The sequence below is a fragment of the Pristiophorus japonicus genome, chromosome 21, assembly GCF_044704955.1.
Source record: "Pristiophorus japonicus isolate sPriJap1 chromosome 21, sPriJap1.hap1, whole genome shotgun sequence".
NCBI classification, from domain to species: Eukaryota; Metazoa; Chordata; class Chondrichthyes; family Pristiophoridae; genus Pristiophorus; species Pristiophorus japonicus.
This window is the reverse complement of record NC_091997.1, coordinates 75,881,862-75,896,986: the sequence shown is the minus strand read 5'-3', so window position 1 is coordinate 75,896,986 and position 15,125 is coordinate 75,881,862. Positions and strand designations below refer to the sequence as shown.

Genomic DNA, 15,125 nt, shown 5'->3' with positions numbered 1-15,125 from the left:
TAGGCACTTTTAGTGATACATATGGAGGAGTTTTGTGCTACGGACCACTGCCAATCAACAGAGCTAAACTCATTTCCCATCAGTCTCTTACAGTAGTCCAAGAGAGACGAGGTTTATTAGTCTGCGTTTCATTTGATTCCTGATCCCAGGCATGAAAAGATATTGTTCTAACCCAATTATGGCTCCTATGATTTAAGGGAAAAGGTATGGTGAGAAACCTATTGCAAGCTGCACTCACTCTTAAAAGCAGCAGGATCTTTCAACTTGGCAACAGGGAGGTTATCTTAGCAAGGTCGGACACTTGTAGCATTAATTGTTGCTTTTGGCTGCAATTGAGCAGCCAGCATGAATGCACAATATGGCCTGTTCAGCTCTGACAATTTATAGCCTCAGCCAAGGTTGGCTTGGATGTACCAATGATGTAACCATGTCAAATTTTTGTATTCTGGCACGGTTGGTTGAATCATTGGTCTTAGGAGGGCAGGCAGAGGCCAATTTTTCACGTCTTCCTACTGCTAGGATAGTTAATGCAATTCAAAAAGGCAGAGGGAATGATTAAGTCAAACATGTAAGTTTAAAAGGAATGAATGAATGGTTAGGCCTCAGCTGGGGACAATTCTGGGCACTGCACTCCAGAAAAGATGCAAAGGCCTTAGAAAGGGTACAGAGGAGGTTTCCCGGGATGTTAAAAGGGATGAGGGACTTCAGTTATGAGGAAAGGTTGGAAACGTTAGGAGTGTTCTCATAAGAACATAAGGACATAAGAAATAGGAGCAGGAGTAAGCCATACGGCCCCTCGAGCCTGCTCCACCATTCAATAAGATCATGGCTGATCCGATCATGGACTCAGCTCCACTTCCCTGCCTGCTCCCCATAACCCCTTAATCCCTTATCGGTTAAGAAACTGTCTATTTCTGTCTTAAATTTATTCAATGTCCCAGCTTCCACAACCCTCTGAGAGAAGAAATTCCTCCTCATCTCAGTTTTAAATGGGCGGCCCCTTATTCTAAGATTATGCCCCCTAGTTCTAGTCTCCCCTATCAGTGGAAACATCCTCTCTGCATCCACCTTGTCAAGCCCCCTCATAGCCTTATACGTTTCGATAAGATCACCTCTCATTCTTCTGAATTCCAATGGACTGTTCTCCTTCGAACAGCGAAGGTTAAGAGGTGAGCCATTAGAGGTTTTCAAGATGCTGAGAGATTTTGATAAGAGTAGATCGAGAAAAGCCATTCCCTCTGGCGAGTGGGTCAATAACCAGAGGTCACAGATTTAAAATCATTGGAAAAAGATCTGGAGGGGAGAGGAGGGGAATTTTTTTCAACACTCTACTGCAAAGGAGGTGGAAGGTGATTCCATGAATCAGCTTAACCGGGAGTTGGACAGATCATTGAGGGTGAGGAACTTACAGGGCTACAGACACAAAGCGGGGAGGTGGGACTGAGCATGACTGCTCTTTCGAAGAGCCGACACAGGCACAATGGGCCGAATGGCCTCCTTCTGTGCTGTGATTTCCTATGATTCTATAATGATATAGAATAGTTAGAATAGGATCTAGTCGCTAAAAATTAGATGGTGGTAAATAATAAAAATGAGGAGAGAGAAAAGGGTAATACAAGACAATGAGAGGGTCTTTTTCATTTCTAAGATAAGGTTCAAAACTCCTCATATTTAAACAATATTGCTGTAATACATTAGCATTACATTGCGTCAGCAGAAACCTTGTGCCCAGAGAGATTAGGCCTTGCAGCATATATTTTACATCTATCTCCCATATTATACCTTATTAACGTAATTTTTATAACTTCAGTTTACTTTTAGACTATTGCTATTTAACGCTACATTTTTCTCACAGTGGTGCGGCTAACAGTGCCTCAGTGTGGGGATCTACAGTCACTGAAAGTTGGCATGCAGGTACAGCAGGCGGTGAAGAAGGCAAATGGCATGTTGGCCTTCATAGCGAGAGGATTTGAGTATAGGAGCAGGGAGCTCTTACTGCAGCTGTACAGGGCCTTGGTGAGGCCTCACCTTGAATATTGTGTACAGTTTGGTCTCCTAATCTGAGGAAGGACATTCTTGCTATTGAGGGAGTGCAGCGAAGGTTCACCAGACTGATTTCCAGGATGGCAGGACTGACATATGAGAAAGACTGGATCGTCTAGGCTTATATTCACTGGAATTTAGAAGAATGAGAGATGATCTCATAGAAACATATAAAATTCTGACAGGATTGGACAGGTTAGATGCAGGAAGAATATTCCCGATGTTGGGGAAGTCCAGAACCAGGGGTCACAGTCTAAGGATAAATGGGTAAGCCATTTAGGACCGAGATGAGAAGAAACTTCTTCACTCAGAGAATTGTGAACCTGTGGAATTCTCTACCACAGAAAGTTGTTGGGGCCAGTTCGTTAGATATATTCAAAAGGGAGTTAGATGTGGCCCTTACGGCTAAAGGGATCAAGGGGTATGGAGAGAAAGCAGAAATAGGGTACTAAGGTTGCATGGATCAGCCATGATCATATTGAATGGTGGTGCAGGCTCAAAGAGCTGAATGGCCGACTCCTGCACCTATTTTCTATGTTTTGGGAGTTTAAGAAGCTCCAACTAGTGGTAAAAGGATGCAGTTGCAGGCGTGACTGTGACACAGAATAGCGATGCCTCAATGAGAAGTGCACAACATGCACGGTAAATATATAAATAGATATTTCTGTAACATTAAAGATCCTATGTCTGCATGCACGTCTTGTCTATGAAAGCTTACTTCCTGTTGCCACATTTTATTACACTTTTATGCCAACTTTTCCATTATAAATTCCTACCTCCACATTTATAATGGGAGCTGCCTATGTCAACATGTCACACTGTAATTACACCGTCCTACCAATGGAGGCAGTATAGCACCTCAGTTTTATGTCACATAGAAACCTATACACTCCAACCAACTATAACTCTCTGCTTCCTAAATTCCTGAAAGTTTGCCTATTTGTAAAGAATAAATAATAATATATATGAAAGTATTTTATTACATAAAAATAAGCAGGGATTATTTGAAATTAAAATGGAGATTGAATTACAGCTGCATACACAAGTATCAATTATGCTCTAACCGCGTGTCACTGAATCCTCGTCCAGGCTAACTTCCCCAGTATTGAAGCACTGACCACACTCGATCAGCTTCACTGGGCAGGTCATAGTTCACGTGCCAGATATGAGACTTCCTAAGCAAATGCTTTATGCGAAGCTCCTTCATGGTAAATGAGCCAAAGGTGGGTAGCGGAAGCATTACCAGGACACCCTCAAAGCCTCCCTGGTAAAGTGCGACATCACCACTGACACCTGGGAGACCCTGGCCCGAGGTGGGGAAAGTGCATCCGGGAGGGCGATGAGTTCTTCGAGTCTTAACGCAAAGAGCGTGAAGAGGTCAGGCTTGGACAGCGGAAGGAGCGCGCGGCAAACGAGCCCCACCTATCCCTTCCCTCGACGAATGTCTGTCCCACCTGTGACAGAGTCTGTGGCTCCCGTATTGCACTGTTCAGCCACCAGACAACTCACTTTGGGAGTGGAAGCAAGTCTTCCTCGATTCCGAGGGATTGCCTATGATGATGATGACTGAAAGACAGTACTTGGCCTTGACTATTAGTCACAGATCTGCACAACACACACACACTCGTTTGGTCACACACGCACGGGAGCACACTCGCGTGCACATACTTAACATTCTCACATTTAATGCAAAAAACATTGAGCATTTTTACAAGGCTCAAAAAGAGTTCACGGGGCAGCATTGCATCGTGGGTGGTAGCACTAAGTGGGCACTATCGTATCAGTCACCCACTTTACGCCCCGCCCCATATTCAGTTCCGCTAATCAGAAAGATAAAAGCCAATAGGAACCAAGGGAAAGTGGCAAGTTGGATCCAAAATTGGCTCACTGGCAGGAAGAAAAGGGTAATGGTCGACGGATGTTTATGTGACTGGAAGGCTGTTTCCAGTGGGATTCCGCAGGGCTCAGTACTAGGTCCCTTGCTTTTTGCGGTATACATCAATGATTTAGACTTCAATGTAGGGGACATGATTAAGAAGTTTGCAAACGATACAAACATTGGCCGTGTGGTCGATAGTGAGGATGAAAGCTGTAGACTGCAGGAAGATATGAATGGACTGGTCAGGTGGGCAGAAACGTGGCAAATGTTATTCAATCCAGAGAAACGTGAGGTAATGCTTTTGGGGAGGGCTAACAAGGCAAGGGAATACACAATAAATGGTAGGATATTGAGAAATGTCGAGGAGCATAGGGACCTTGGCGTGCATATCCACAGATCCCTGGAGGTAGCAGGACAGGTAGATAAGGTGGTTAAGAAGGATGCTTTCCTTTATTAGCCGAGGTACAGAATATAAGAGCAGGGAAGTTATGCTTGAACTGTATCAAACACTAGTTAGGCCACAGCTAGAGTACTGTGAACAGTTCTGGTCACCACATTACAGGAAAGATGTGATTGCACTAGAGAGAGTGCAGAGAAGATTTATGAGGGTGTTGCCTGGACTGGAGAATTTTAGCTACGAGCAAAGATTGGATAGACTGGGGTTGTTTTCTTTGGAACAGAGGAGGCTGAGGGGAGACCTGATTGAGGTGTATAAAATTATGAGGGGCCTAGTTAGAGTATATAGGAATTTCCCTAAGTAGAGAGGTCAATAACCAGGGGGCACAGATTTAAAATAATTGATAGAAGGATTAGAGGGGATTTGAGAAGAACCGTTTTTCACCCAGAGGGTGCTGGGGGTCTGGGACTCACTGCCTGAGAGGGTGGTAGAGGCAGAAACCTTCATTTTAAAAAATACTTGGATGTGTACTTGAAGTGTCGTGACCTACAGGGCTACGGACCGAGAGCTGGAAAGTGGGATTAGGCTGGGTAGCTCTTTGTCGGCCGGTGCGGAAACGATGGGCCGAAATGGCCTCCTTTTGTGTCGTACATTTCTATGGTTCCATGACAGAGCAGAATATCAAGCAGGGCGCGTAACAGGCGGTCGAGGCGATGCCGCCCGTCATGTGTTACCGCACAGACCAATCACAAGCCCCGCCATGTTTAGGATCGACAGGTGGCTCATTCAAGACCCGAGTTTATAGAAAATGAAAAGGGAAGATTTACCCGTTTCTCTGGTGCAGCCAAGATTGCACAATGGGAAGTACAGAATGCTGCAGAGTGCAAGTGCAAATTAGCGCTGTACTGCAGAATCTTTAAGCAGACAGAGCACTAGCGCTGGGTGATTTTGTTCTATAAATGTTTAAATAACCAGCACCCGATTAAAAGATTAAAGAATGAATGCCGACTAATAAGCATGCCATCGTCAACTCTGTGACAGGACGATTAAGATTTCACTGGTTTTAGTGATCAGCCCGTTGGAACGTATAGTGTTGTGCTACTCAAATATTTATAAAAGGAAAAGCAAGATTTGCTGTCTTAGCCAGTCATCAGATAATAAATCAAATGATCTAATCAAGGAAATCCGTATCTGTACTGTACAGGATGCAGCCGACATTAATTGTCACTTTAGATTAGTTTTGGACTAAAAATATGTAGCTTTTCAAAATGAATAATAAATTTGTAGTAAAGATGATATTTCCATAGGTGATACGGGAAAACACCTACCAAAAGCAATCAATTCATTGAGCATTTTTGAAGGAAAAGATGTGCATTTATCTATCACCTTTCATGACCACAGGACATCTCAAACCGCTTTATAGCCAATGAAGTACTTTTGGAGTGTAGTCAGTGTTGTAATGTAGGAAACACAGCAGCCAATTTACACACAGCAAGCTCCCACAAACAGTAATGTGATAAAGACCAGATAATCTGTTTTTTTGTGATGTTGATTGAGGGATAAATATTGCCCAGGGCAGCAGGAATAACCACCCTGCTCTTCTTCAAAATAGTGCCGTGGGATCTTTTACATCCGCTTGAGAGGGAAGACGGGACCTCGGTTTAACGTCTCATCTGAAAGACGGCACCTCCGACAGTGCAGCACTCCCTCAGCACTGCACTGGAGTGTCAGCCTAGATTTATGTGCTCAAGTCCCTGAAGTGGGACTTGAACCCACAGCCTTTTGACTCAGAGGCAAGGGTGCTGCCCACTGAACCACAGCTGACACTGCTCGAAATGAATCTGATTGGACAGTTTCGCCCAATTCTCCCTCTAATAGTTTTTTTGGGTGCGCAGTCCCTTTAAGAGGCTGCGCGGCCCGTTCAAATTTCCGTGCGTGGGCGGTCTCTCCCATTTAAAAGCCGGTGAGCGCCCTGCACAGGATCTCCAGAGCGCTGCCCGGCTGCACAGCTTAGCGGCAATGCTGGTTACACCCTCCTGTTTTTGGGCGCATTCAGCCCGAGGCTAAAAGCACAATCAACACCCCAAAATGTTTGCAACCCCTGCCACTTCAGTAGAGTTGGGCCCCAATCTTGTTGTAAAGTTTGACTCCTCTTCATGCATAAAATGTTCACGAACCCCCCGGGACCATCAGAAAAAAAAATCAAAGAGCAAGTTATTATTTAAATGGAGAAAGATTACAAAATGCTGCAGTACAGTGGGGGTACTTGTGCATGAAACACAAAAGGATAGTATGCAGTACAGCAAGTGATCAGGAAGGCCAATGGAATCTTGGCCTTTATTGTAAAGGAATGGATTATAAAAGCAGGGAAGTCTTACTACAGTTATACAGGGTATTGGTGAGGCCACACCTGGAATACTGCGTGCAGTTTTGGTTTCCATATTTACGAAAGGATACACTTGCTTTGGAGGCAGTTCAGAGAAGGTTCATTAGGTTGATTCCGGAGATGTGGGGGTTGACTTATGAGGAAAGGTTGAGTAGTTTGGGCCTCTACTCATTAGAATTAAGAAGATCTTATCGAAACGTGTAAGATTATGAGGGGGCTTGATAAGGTGGTTGTAGAGAGGATGTTTCCACTAATTGAGGAGACTAGAACTAGAGGGCATGATCTTAGAATAAGGGGCCGCCCATTTAAAAGTGAGATGAGGAGAAATTTCTTCTCTCAGAGGGTTACAAATCTGTGGAATCCGCTGCCTCAGAGAGCTGTGGAAGCTGGGATATTGAATAAATAGACAGTTTCTTGATAAGGGAATAAGGGGTTATGGGGAGCAGGCAGAGAAGTGAGCCTGAGTCCATGATCGGATCAGCCATGATCGTATTAAATGGCGGAGCAGGCTCGAGGGGCCATATGGCCTACTCCTGCTCCTATTTCTTATGTTCCTACTTTCTTCACGGTTTGGAAGCCTCTGCTCGCGGCAAGCCTCCGACCTCAAATTCCAGCCCATTGCCATGACGACAGACAGCTAAGGGTGCGATATGTCAACACCGTGTTTAAATGGAACATGAAATGGAAACTAACGGAAACACGATTAGAAAAAGAATCCTCGATAAATATTAATGACTGCTATTTAGCTGTGAATGACACATCAATTGCCATTATTTATTCGACTTTGCAAGTCACTATCTTAACCTTTTCACTTGACATTTGAAATGAGCTGTAATCTTTCCAACAAAGTTCTCAAGTCAGTTCCATTATATGAAAATAATTACTGCCGTGGAGGCGTAATTTTATCTTAATTGAATCCCTGGGCCAATAGTGCTTAAGCAGGTTCTGTACAGATGAAGATTCTAATTTGCCCCCGTGCCAAAAGGTTATCCAACTACTCCCGACACCCACGCGCACCATGTCATTGCGAGCAGACTTACTGGTGACAACTGTGCCACTCCCAAGTATGCCGGGGTCTGTTCGGGAGGAAGTCGGCGATGCCTTGGTTCTTCACCCTCTGTGGAAACCTCAGTAGGACCCGTATGTCATAGTCCGTGGCTTCGGCGGAATAAGCAGAGCTGAAGGAGACAAAAGAGAGAGAAATTTGTCTGAGCCTGTGCAGATAGAGTTCGCCGCAAAGCCCGTCAATGAACTGCAGGGATGCACTTCAAAAAAAAGCTATAAAGACTTGCATTTATATAGCGCCTTTCATGACCACCGGGTGTCTCAAAGCACTTTACAGCCACTGAATGTACTTTTTGAGTGTAGTCACTGTGGGAAACATGGCAGCCAACTTACGAACAGCAAGCTCCCACAAACAGCAATAAGATAATGATCCGATAATTTGTTTTAATGATGTTGATTGAGGAATAAATATTGCCCAGGACACCGGGGAGAACTCCCCTGCTCTTCTTCAAAGAGTACCATCGAACCAAAGGGAGTGATGAGGGAGTGCTGCACTGTTGGAGGTGCAATCATTCAGACGAGACATAAAACCTAGACTGCTCTCTCGCCTGGACGTAAAACATCTATTTCAAAGAAGAGCAGGGGAGTTCTCTCCGGTGTCCTGGCCAATATTTATCCCTCAACCAACATCGCTAAGAAAACAAGTATTAGCCACGACATCTGGGATAACTCCCCTGTTCTTCTTCAAAATAGTGCCATGGGATCTTTTACATCTTTTAGAGCAGACGGGGCCTCGGTTTAACATCTCATCCAAAAGACGGCACCTCCGAAAGTGCAGCACTCCCTCAGAGTGTCAGCCTAGATTTTTTATGTGCTCAAATTTCTGGAGTGGGACTTGAACCCACAACCTTCTGACTCAGAGGCGAGAGTGCAGCTCGCTGACACTGAACACCCTTGCCCAGGTATTCTGGCAGGGGGAGGGGGATCTATTTTAAACAGACAACATGCATTTTACACTGCTCAAGGTTTGGGGGAAATCACTAATAGAATTTAAAAATTAATATTTGAATTAGGATTATTTGACCTATGTACAATTTTTACTTTTGCTCATGGAGAAATTTCATATTCAGGTACTTAAGGCAGGTGTTACTCTGAGAAAATAAGTAGAAGATCACACAAAAAGATGTTTGTTTACAACAGTGAGCCTTGAGATAACTCCCATTGAGTCAGTTAAAATGAAAAGTAAATGGTTCTCCTCCTCACAAAGGAAAGGAAGGCTGGTTCATGTTTATGAATCAGAGCGATCCAGTTAGTCCCATTCCCCCGCTCTTTCCCCATATCCCAGCAATTTTTTCTCCTTGAAGTATTGACCCAATTCCCTTTTAAAGGCCACTATTGAATTTGTACCCACCGCCCTATCAGGCAGAGCGTTCCAAATCCTAGCCACCGCTTGCTGCGTAAAAATGTTTTCCATCATGTCGCCTCTGGTGCTTTTGCCAGTCGCCTTAAATCTGTGTCCGCTTATTATCAACCCCTCAGCCATTGGAAACAATTTCTCCTTATGTACTCTATCTAATCCCTTCATGATTATAAAAACCTAAATCAAATCTCCTCTTGGCCTTCTCTGCTCTCAGGCAAATCCCAGCTTCTCCAGTCTATCCGCGCGACTGTAGATCCTCATCCCTGGAGCCATTCTTATAAATCTCTTCTGTACCCGCTCCATAAGAACACAACAAGATATTATTAAGCAGCGGTGCCCGAACGCAGCAGGAGGTGGCTGGGTCGAACCACAAAAGTAAATTGCCGGTTGAGTGGGTGAGCGTCCTTTCTCCTGGTGGCCCATGGTCATATTTGAGAGCTGGATGGGTCTGCATTGATGCAATCCCTTCTCAGCTTCCCTTACAGCACGGAAGGCCTGCCATTCGGCCCGTCGAGCTGGGAAAAGTCAAATCAGTAAGAGCAAGCTCGCGCGCTTTAATAGTCTCAGGCTCATTTTCAATAACGTTTATCTCAGTTCATGAAATCAGAACAAAGTACAATGCTTCATTCTCCTCATTGTCCAGAGAGTAATTGAGAGATTAAAACTTTAAAATACAGATTCAATAGGATGTCCCACAGCTGACGAATTAAAGTTTTGACGAAAGGACACCTGAAATGGTAACTCCGTCTCTCTCTCTCTCCGCAGGAGCTGCCGGACCTGCTGAGCATTTCCAGCAATTTTCTAATTTTATTTCACTAAATATATTACCCCGAGTCCTCTGTTCTTGCTTAGGAATATAGGAGGCCGTTCATCCCCTCGAGCCTGTTCCGCCATTCAATTAGATCATGGCTGATCGGTATCTGAATTCCATCTACGCACCTTGGTTCCATATCCCTTAATACCCTTGCCCAACAAAAATCTATCAATCTCGGTGTTGAAATTTCCAATTGACCCCCAGCCTCAACACCTTTTTGGGAAGAGAGTTCCAGATTCCCACTGCCCTTTGTGTGAAGAAGTGCTTCCTGACATCACCCCTGAACGGCCTGGCTCTAATTTTAAGGTGATGCCTCCTTGTTCTGGACTCTCTCCCACCAGAGGAAATAGTTTCTCTCTATCAACCCTGTCCTTTTAGAATTTTAAATGCCTCAATTAGATCACCCTTCTATACTCAAGGGACACAATCCTGGTCAAGGCAACCAGTCCTCACAATTCAACTCTTTTACCCTCCCGGTGTCATTCTGGTGAATCGACACTGCACCCCTTCCAAGGCCAATGGCCCTGAAATTCCGTTCGAACTCTTCCCGCGGGGAAACGACCTAAAAAAAGCAAAAAGATGCGCACTTACCTGCTGTTGCTGCGACTTTCCGAATTTCCGAGCTTGAGGCCCCTGGTGACTGCGCATGCAGCGCGTGCACGTGGGCACGTGCGCAGGCCGGGATCTAGTGACAGCAGCCAATCAGGTACAGTATAGTTTCTCACTCACAGCAATAGGATGGAACTCCTATTGCTAATGGGAAACCCCGCCAAAGCACTTAAAAAACAGTAAAAAATAGAAAATAATGCACACAATTAATATGCATTTAAATTAAAGTTGTTATAAAAAAATAGTTTTCCGACTTTAAAAAGAAAAAAATTTTATTAACACTTAAAATAAACTTATCATAGTGGGAAGGGTTTTTAAACAAAAAAAGTGCTTTTATCACTTTATTTTTTATTTGTATGTGTATTTTTAACCACTTGCGCCTGTAATAGTAGGCTATACGGCTGCTTTTTCAGGCGCAGAATTTAAAGGACATTTGCAGGGCAATATATTTGTAAATATCGGAAATCTTACCCTGCAAGTGTCCTTGCTCCCGACATGCGGCCATCTATCAAGACCAGAAACTTGACAGATCGGAAATGTCGGTTTCCAGCGCATGCGCATTGCGCGCCAGAAACCGGCTTTTCCGATGCCTTCCCGGGTCTGTAGGAACTTCTTATGGACCCGGGACATCGGAATTTCAGGGCCATTATATCCTCTGTGAGGCGCAGTGTCCAGAACTGAGTGCAGTACTCCAACTGCGGTTGAAGCCAATCTTTATACAACTGCAGCATAATTTGCACACCCTTGAATTCTTGAATCATTCTTCAACCAATGAGCATCACCTTCATAAAATTTGCAGAGCAAGAGATGGATATCAGTCTTCAGGATGCAAAAGTGATATGATGATGCATTTCGATGCACGTTATATCATTTCATCGTCTGGTAGCAAGCAAATGAGAAGGTTTGCTGAACAGTTTTTCACAGAGTCGGTGCCCTTTTAATGTCATTTTCTATCGGGATAGTTTGGTGAATGAAGAGCTGGTTGAACAAAGTTCAGCAAGAGAGGCATCAATCAGGCGATTGAAACACAGCCTCCGAAATGCGCCATGCTGGAGTGGAGGCTTTCTACAGCAGCGCTGTAAACTGTTGAGGGTTTAATTATTCATCAATGATCCCATCACCACTGAATTAATCTGATCCCAGAGGTAGTTTTTCGGTTCATTAGGGTTTTTGTGAGCTGCACTTGTCTTATCAAAGTGCCTTGCAAGTATAGGTTAAAGCCGTGGCTCAGTGGGTAGCAATCTTGCCTGTGAGTCAGAAGGCGAGAGTACTACGCACTGCAGGGAGACAGAGGAAAATAAAATGGAGACAGAAGCAAAAGCTAGAAAGGAGAATAGTAAAAGTGGAGGGCAGAGAAACCCAAGGCAAAAATTAAAAATGGCCAATTTACAGCAAAATTCTAAAGGGTCAAAGTGTGTTAAAAAGACAGGCCTGAAGGCTCTGTGCCTCAATGCGAGGAGAATTCGGAATAAGGTGGAAGAATTAACTGCGCACATAGCAGTTAACAGATACGATGTGATTGGCATCACGGAGACATGGCTCCAGGGTGACCAAGACTCAACATATAAGGGTATTCAGCATTTAGGAAGGATAGACAGAAAGGAAAAGGAAGCGGGGTGGCATTGCTGGTTAAAGAGGAAATTAATGCAATTGTAAGGAAGGACATTAGCTTGGATGATGTGGAATCGGTATGGGTGGAGCTATGGAATACCAAAGGGCAGAAAACGCTAGTGGGAGTTGTGTACAGGCCACCAAATAGTAGTCGTGAGGTTGGGGACAGCATCAAACAAGAAATAAGTGATGTGTGCAATAAAGGTACAGCAGTAATCATGGGCGACTTTAATCTACATATTGATTGGACTAACCTAACTGGTAGCAATGCGGTGGAGGAGGATTTCCTGGAGTGTATTAGGGATGGTTTTCTAGACCACTATGTCGAGGAACCAACCAGAGAGCTGGCCATCCTAGACTGGGTGATGTGTAATGAGAAAGGACTAATTAGCAATCTTGTTGTGCGAGGCCCCTTGGGGAAAAGTGACCATAATATGGTAGAATTCCTTATTAAGATGGGGAGTGACAAAGTTAATTCAGAAACTAGGGTCCTGAACTTAAGGAAAGGTAACTTTGATGGTATGAGGCGCGAATTGGCTAGATTAGACTGGCAAATGATACTTAAAGGGTTGACGGTGGATAGGCAATGGCAAACCTTTAAAGATCATATGGACGAACTTCAACAATTGTACATCCCTGGCTGGAGTAAAAATAAAGGGAAGGTGGCTCAACCGTGGCTAACAAGGGAAATTAAGGATAGTATTAATTCCAAGGAAGAGGCATACAAATTACCTAGAAAGAGCAGAAAACGGAGGACTGGGAGAAATTTAGAATTCAGCAGAGGAGGACAAAAGGTTTAATTAAGAGGGTGAAAATAGAGTATGAGAGGAAGCTTGCTGGAAACATAAAAACTGACTGCAAAAGCTTCTATAGATATGTGAAGAGAAAATAATTAGTGAAGACAAACGTAGGTCCCTTGCAGTCGGATTCAGGTGAATTTATAATGGGGAACAAAGAAATGGCAGACCAATTGAACACGTACTTTGGTTCTTCTTCACAAAGGAAGACACAAATAACCTTCCGGATGTACTAGGGGACCGAGGGTCTAGTGAGAAGGAGGAACTGAAGGATATCCTTATTAGGCGGGAAATTGTGTTAGGGAAATTGGCGGGATTGAAGGACGATAAATCTCCAGGGCCTGATAGTCTACATCCCAGAGTACTTAAGGAAGTGGCCCGAGAAATAGTGGATGCATTGGTGATCATTTTCCAACAGTCTATTGACTCTGGATCAGTTCCTATGGACTGGAGAGTTGCTAATGTAACACCACTTTTTAAAAAAGGAGGGAGAGAGAAAACGGGTAATTATAGACCGGTTAGCCTGACATCAGTAGTGGGGAAAATGTTGGAATCAATCATTAAGGATGAAATAGCAACGCATTTGGAGAGCAATGATAGGATTGGTTCAAGTCAGCATGGATTTATGAAAGGGAAATCATGCTTGACAAATCTTCTGGAATTTTTTGAGGATGTAACTAGTAGAGTGGACAAGGGAGAACCAGTGGAAATGGTGTATTCGGACTTTCAAAAGAATTTGACAAGGTCCCACACAGGAGATTGGTGTGCAAAATCAAAGCACATGGTATTGGGGGTAATGTACTGACGTGGATAGAGAACTGGTTGGCAGACAGGAAGCAGAGAGTCGGGATCAACGGGTCCTTTTCAGAATGGCAGGCAGTGACAAGTAGAGTGCCGCAGGGCTTCGTGCGGGGACCCCAGCTCTTTACAATATACATTAATGATTTAGATGATGGAATTGAGTGTAATCTCTCCAAGTTTGCAGATGACACTAAACTTGGTGGTGGTGTGAGCTGTGAGGAGGACACTAAGAGGCTGAAGGGTGAATTGGACAGGTTAGGCGAGTGGGCAAATACATGACAGATGCAGCATAATGTGGATAAATGTGAGGTTATCCACTTTGGGGGCAAAAACACGAAGGCAGAATATTATCTGAATGGTGGCAGATTAGGAAAAGTGGAGGTGCAGCGAGACCTGGGTGTCATGGTTCATCAGTCATTGAAAGTTGGCATGCAGGTACAGCAGGCGGTGAAGAAGGCAAATGGTATGTTGGCCTTCATAGCAAGGGGATTTGAGTATAAGAGCTGGGAAGTCTTGCTGCAGTTGTACAGGGCCTTGGTGAGGCCCCACCTGGAATATTGTGTTCAGTTTTGGTCTCCTAATCTGAGGAAGGACGTTCTTGCTATTGAGTGAGTGCAGCGAAGGTTCATCAGACTGATTCCAGGGATGGCTGGACTGACATATGAGGAGAGACTGGATCAACTGGGCTTTTATACACTGGAGTTCAGAAGGATGAGAGGGGAACTCATAGAAACATATAAGATTCTGACCAGACAGGACAGGTTAGATGCGGGAAGAATGTTCCCGATGTTGGGGAAGTCCAGAACCAGGGGACACAGTCTAAGGATAAGGGCAGGTCGTTTAGGACTGAGATGAGGAGAAACTTCTTCACTCAGAAAGTTGTTAACCTGTGGCATTCCCTGCCGCAGAGAATCATTGATGCCAGTTCTTTGGATATATTCAAGAAGGAGTTAGATATGGCCCTTATGGCTAAAGGGATCAAGGGGTATAGAGAGAAAGCAGGAAAGGGGTACTGAAGGAATGACCAGCTATGATCTTATTGAATGGTGGTGCACGCTCGAAGGGCCGAATGGCCTACTCCTGCACCTATTTTTTATGTTTCTATGTTTCTATGTAAGGTTCAAGTTCCACTCCAGTGACTTAAGCACAAAATCCAGGCTGACACTCCAATGCAATACTAAAGACTTACATTTGTATAAAAACATAGAAACATAGAAAATAGGTGCAGGAGTAGGACATTTGGCCCCTCAAGCCTGCACCACCATTCAATAACATCATGGCTGATCATTCACCTCAGTACCCCTTTCCTGCTTTCTCTCCATGCCCCTTGATCCCTTTAGCCGTAAGGGCTATACCTAACTCC

General features: G+C 44.3%; 1 protein-coding gene across 1 annotated transcript in view; it reads right to left on the bottom strand.

The window, feature by feature from the left end:
• The window catches only part of LOC139234120 (lysyl oxidase homolog 1-like), a 118,279-nt gene that overhangs the window by 65,954 nt on the left and 37,200 nt on the right, over positions 1-15,125 (bottom strand). The window contains exon 3 of the mRNA XM_070865077.1: positions 7,746-7,883. Coding sequence (XP_070721178.1) covers positions 7,746-7,883 — 138 coding nt within the window. The remainder of the gene's footprint in view (positions 1-7,745; positions 7,884-15,125) is intronic.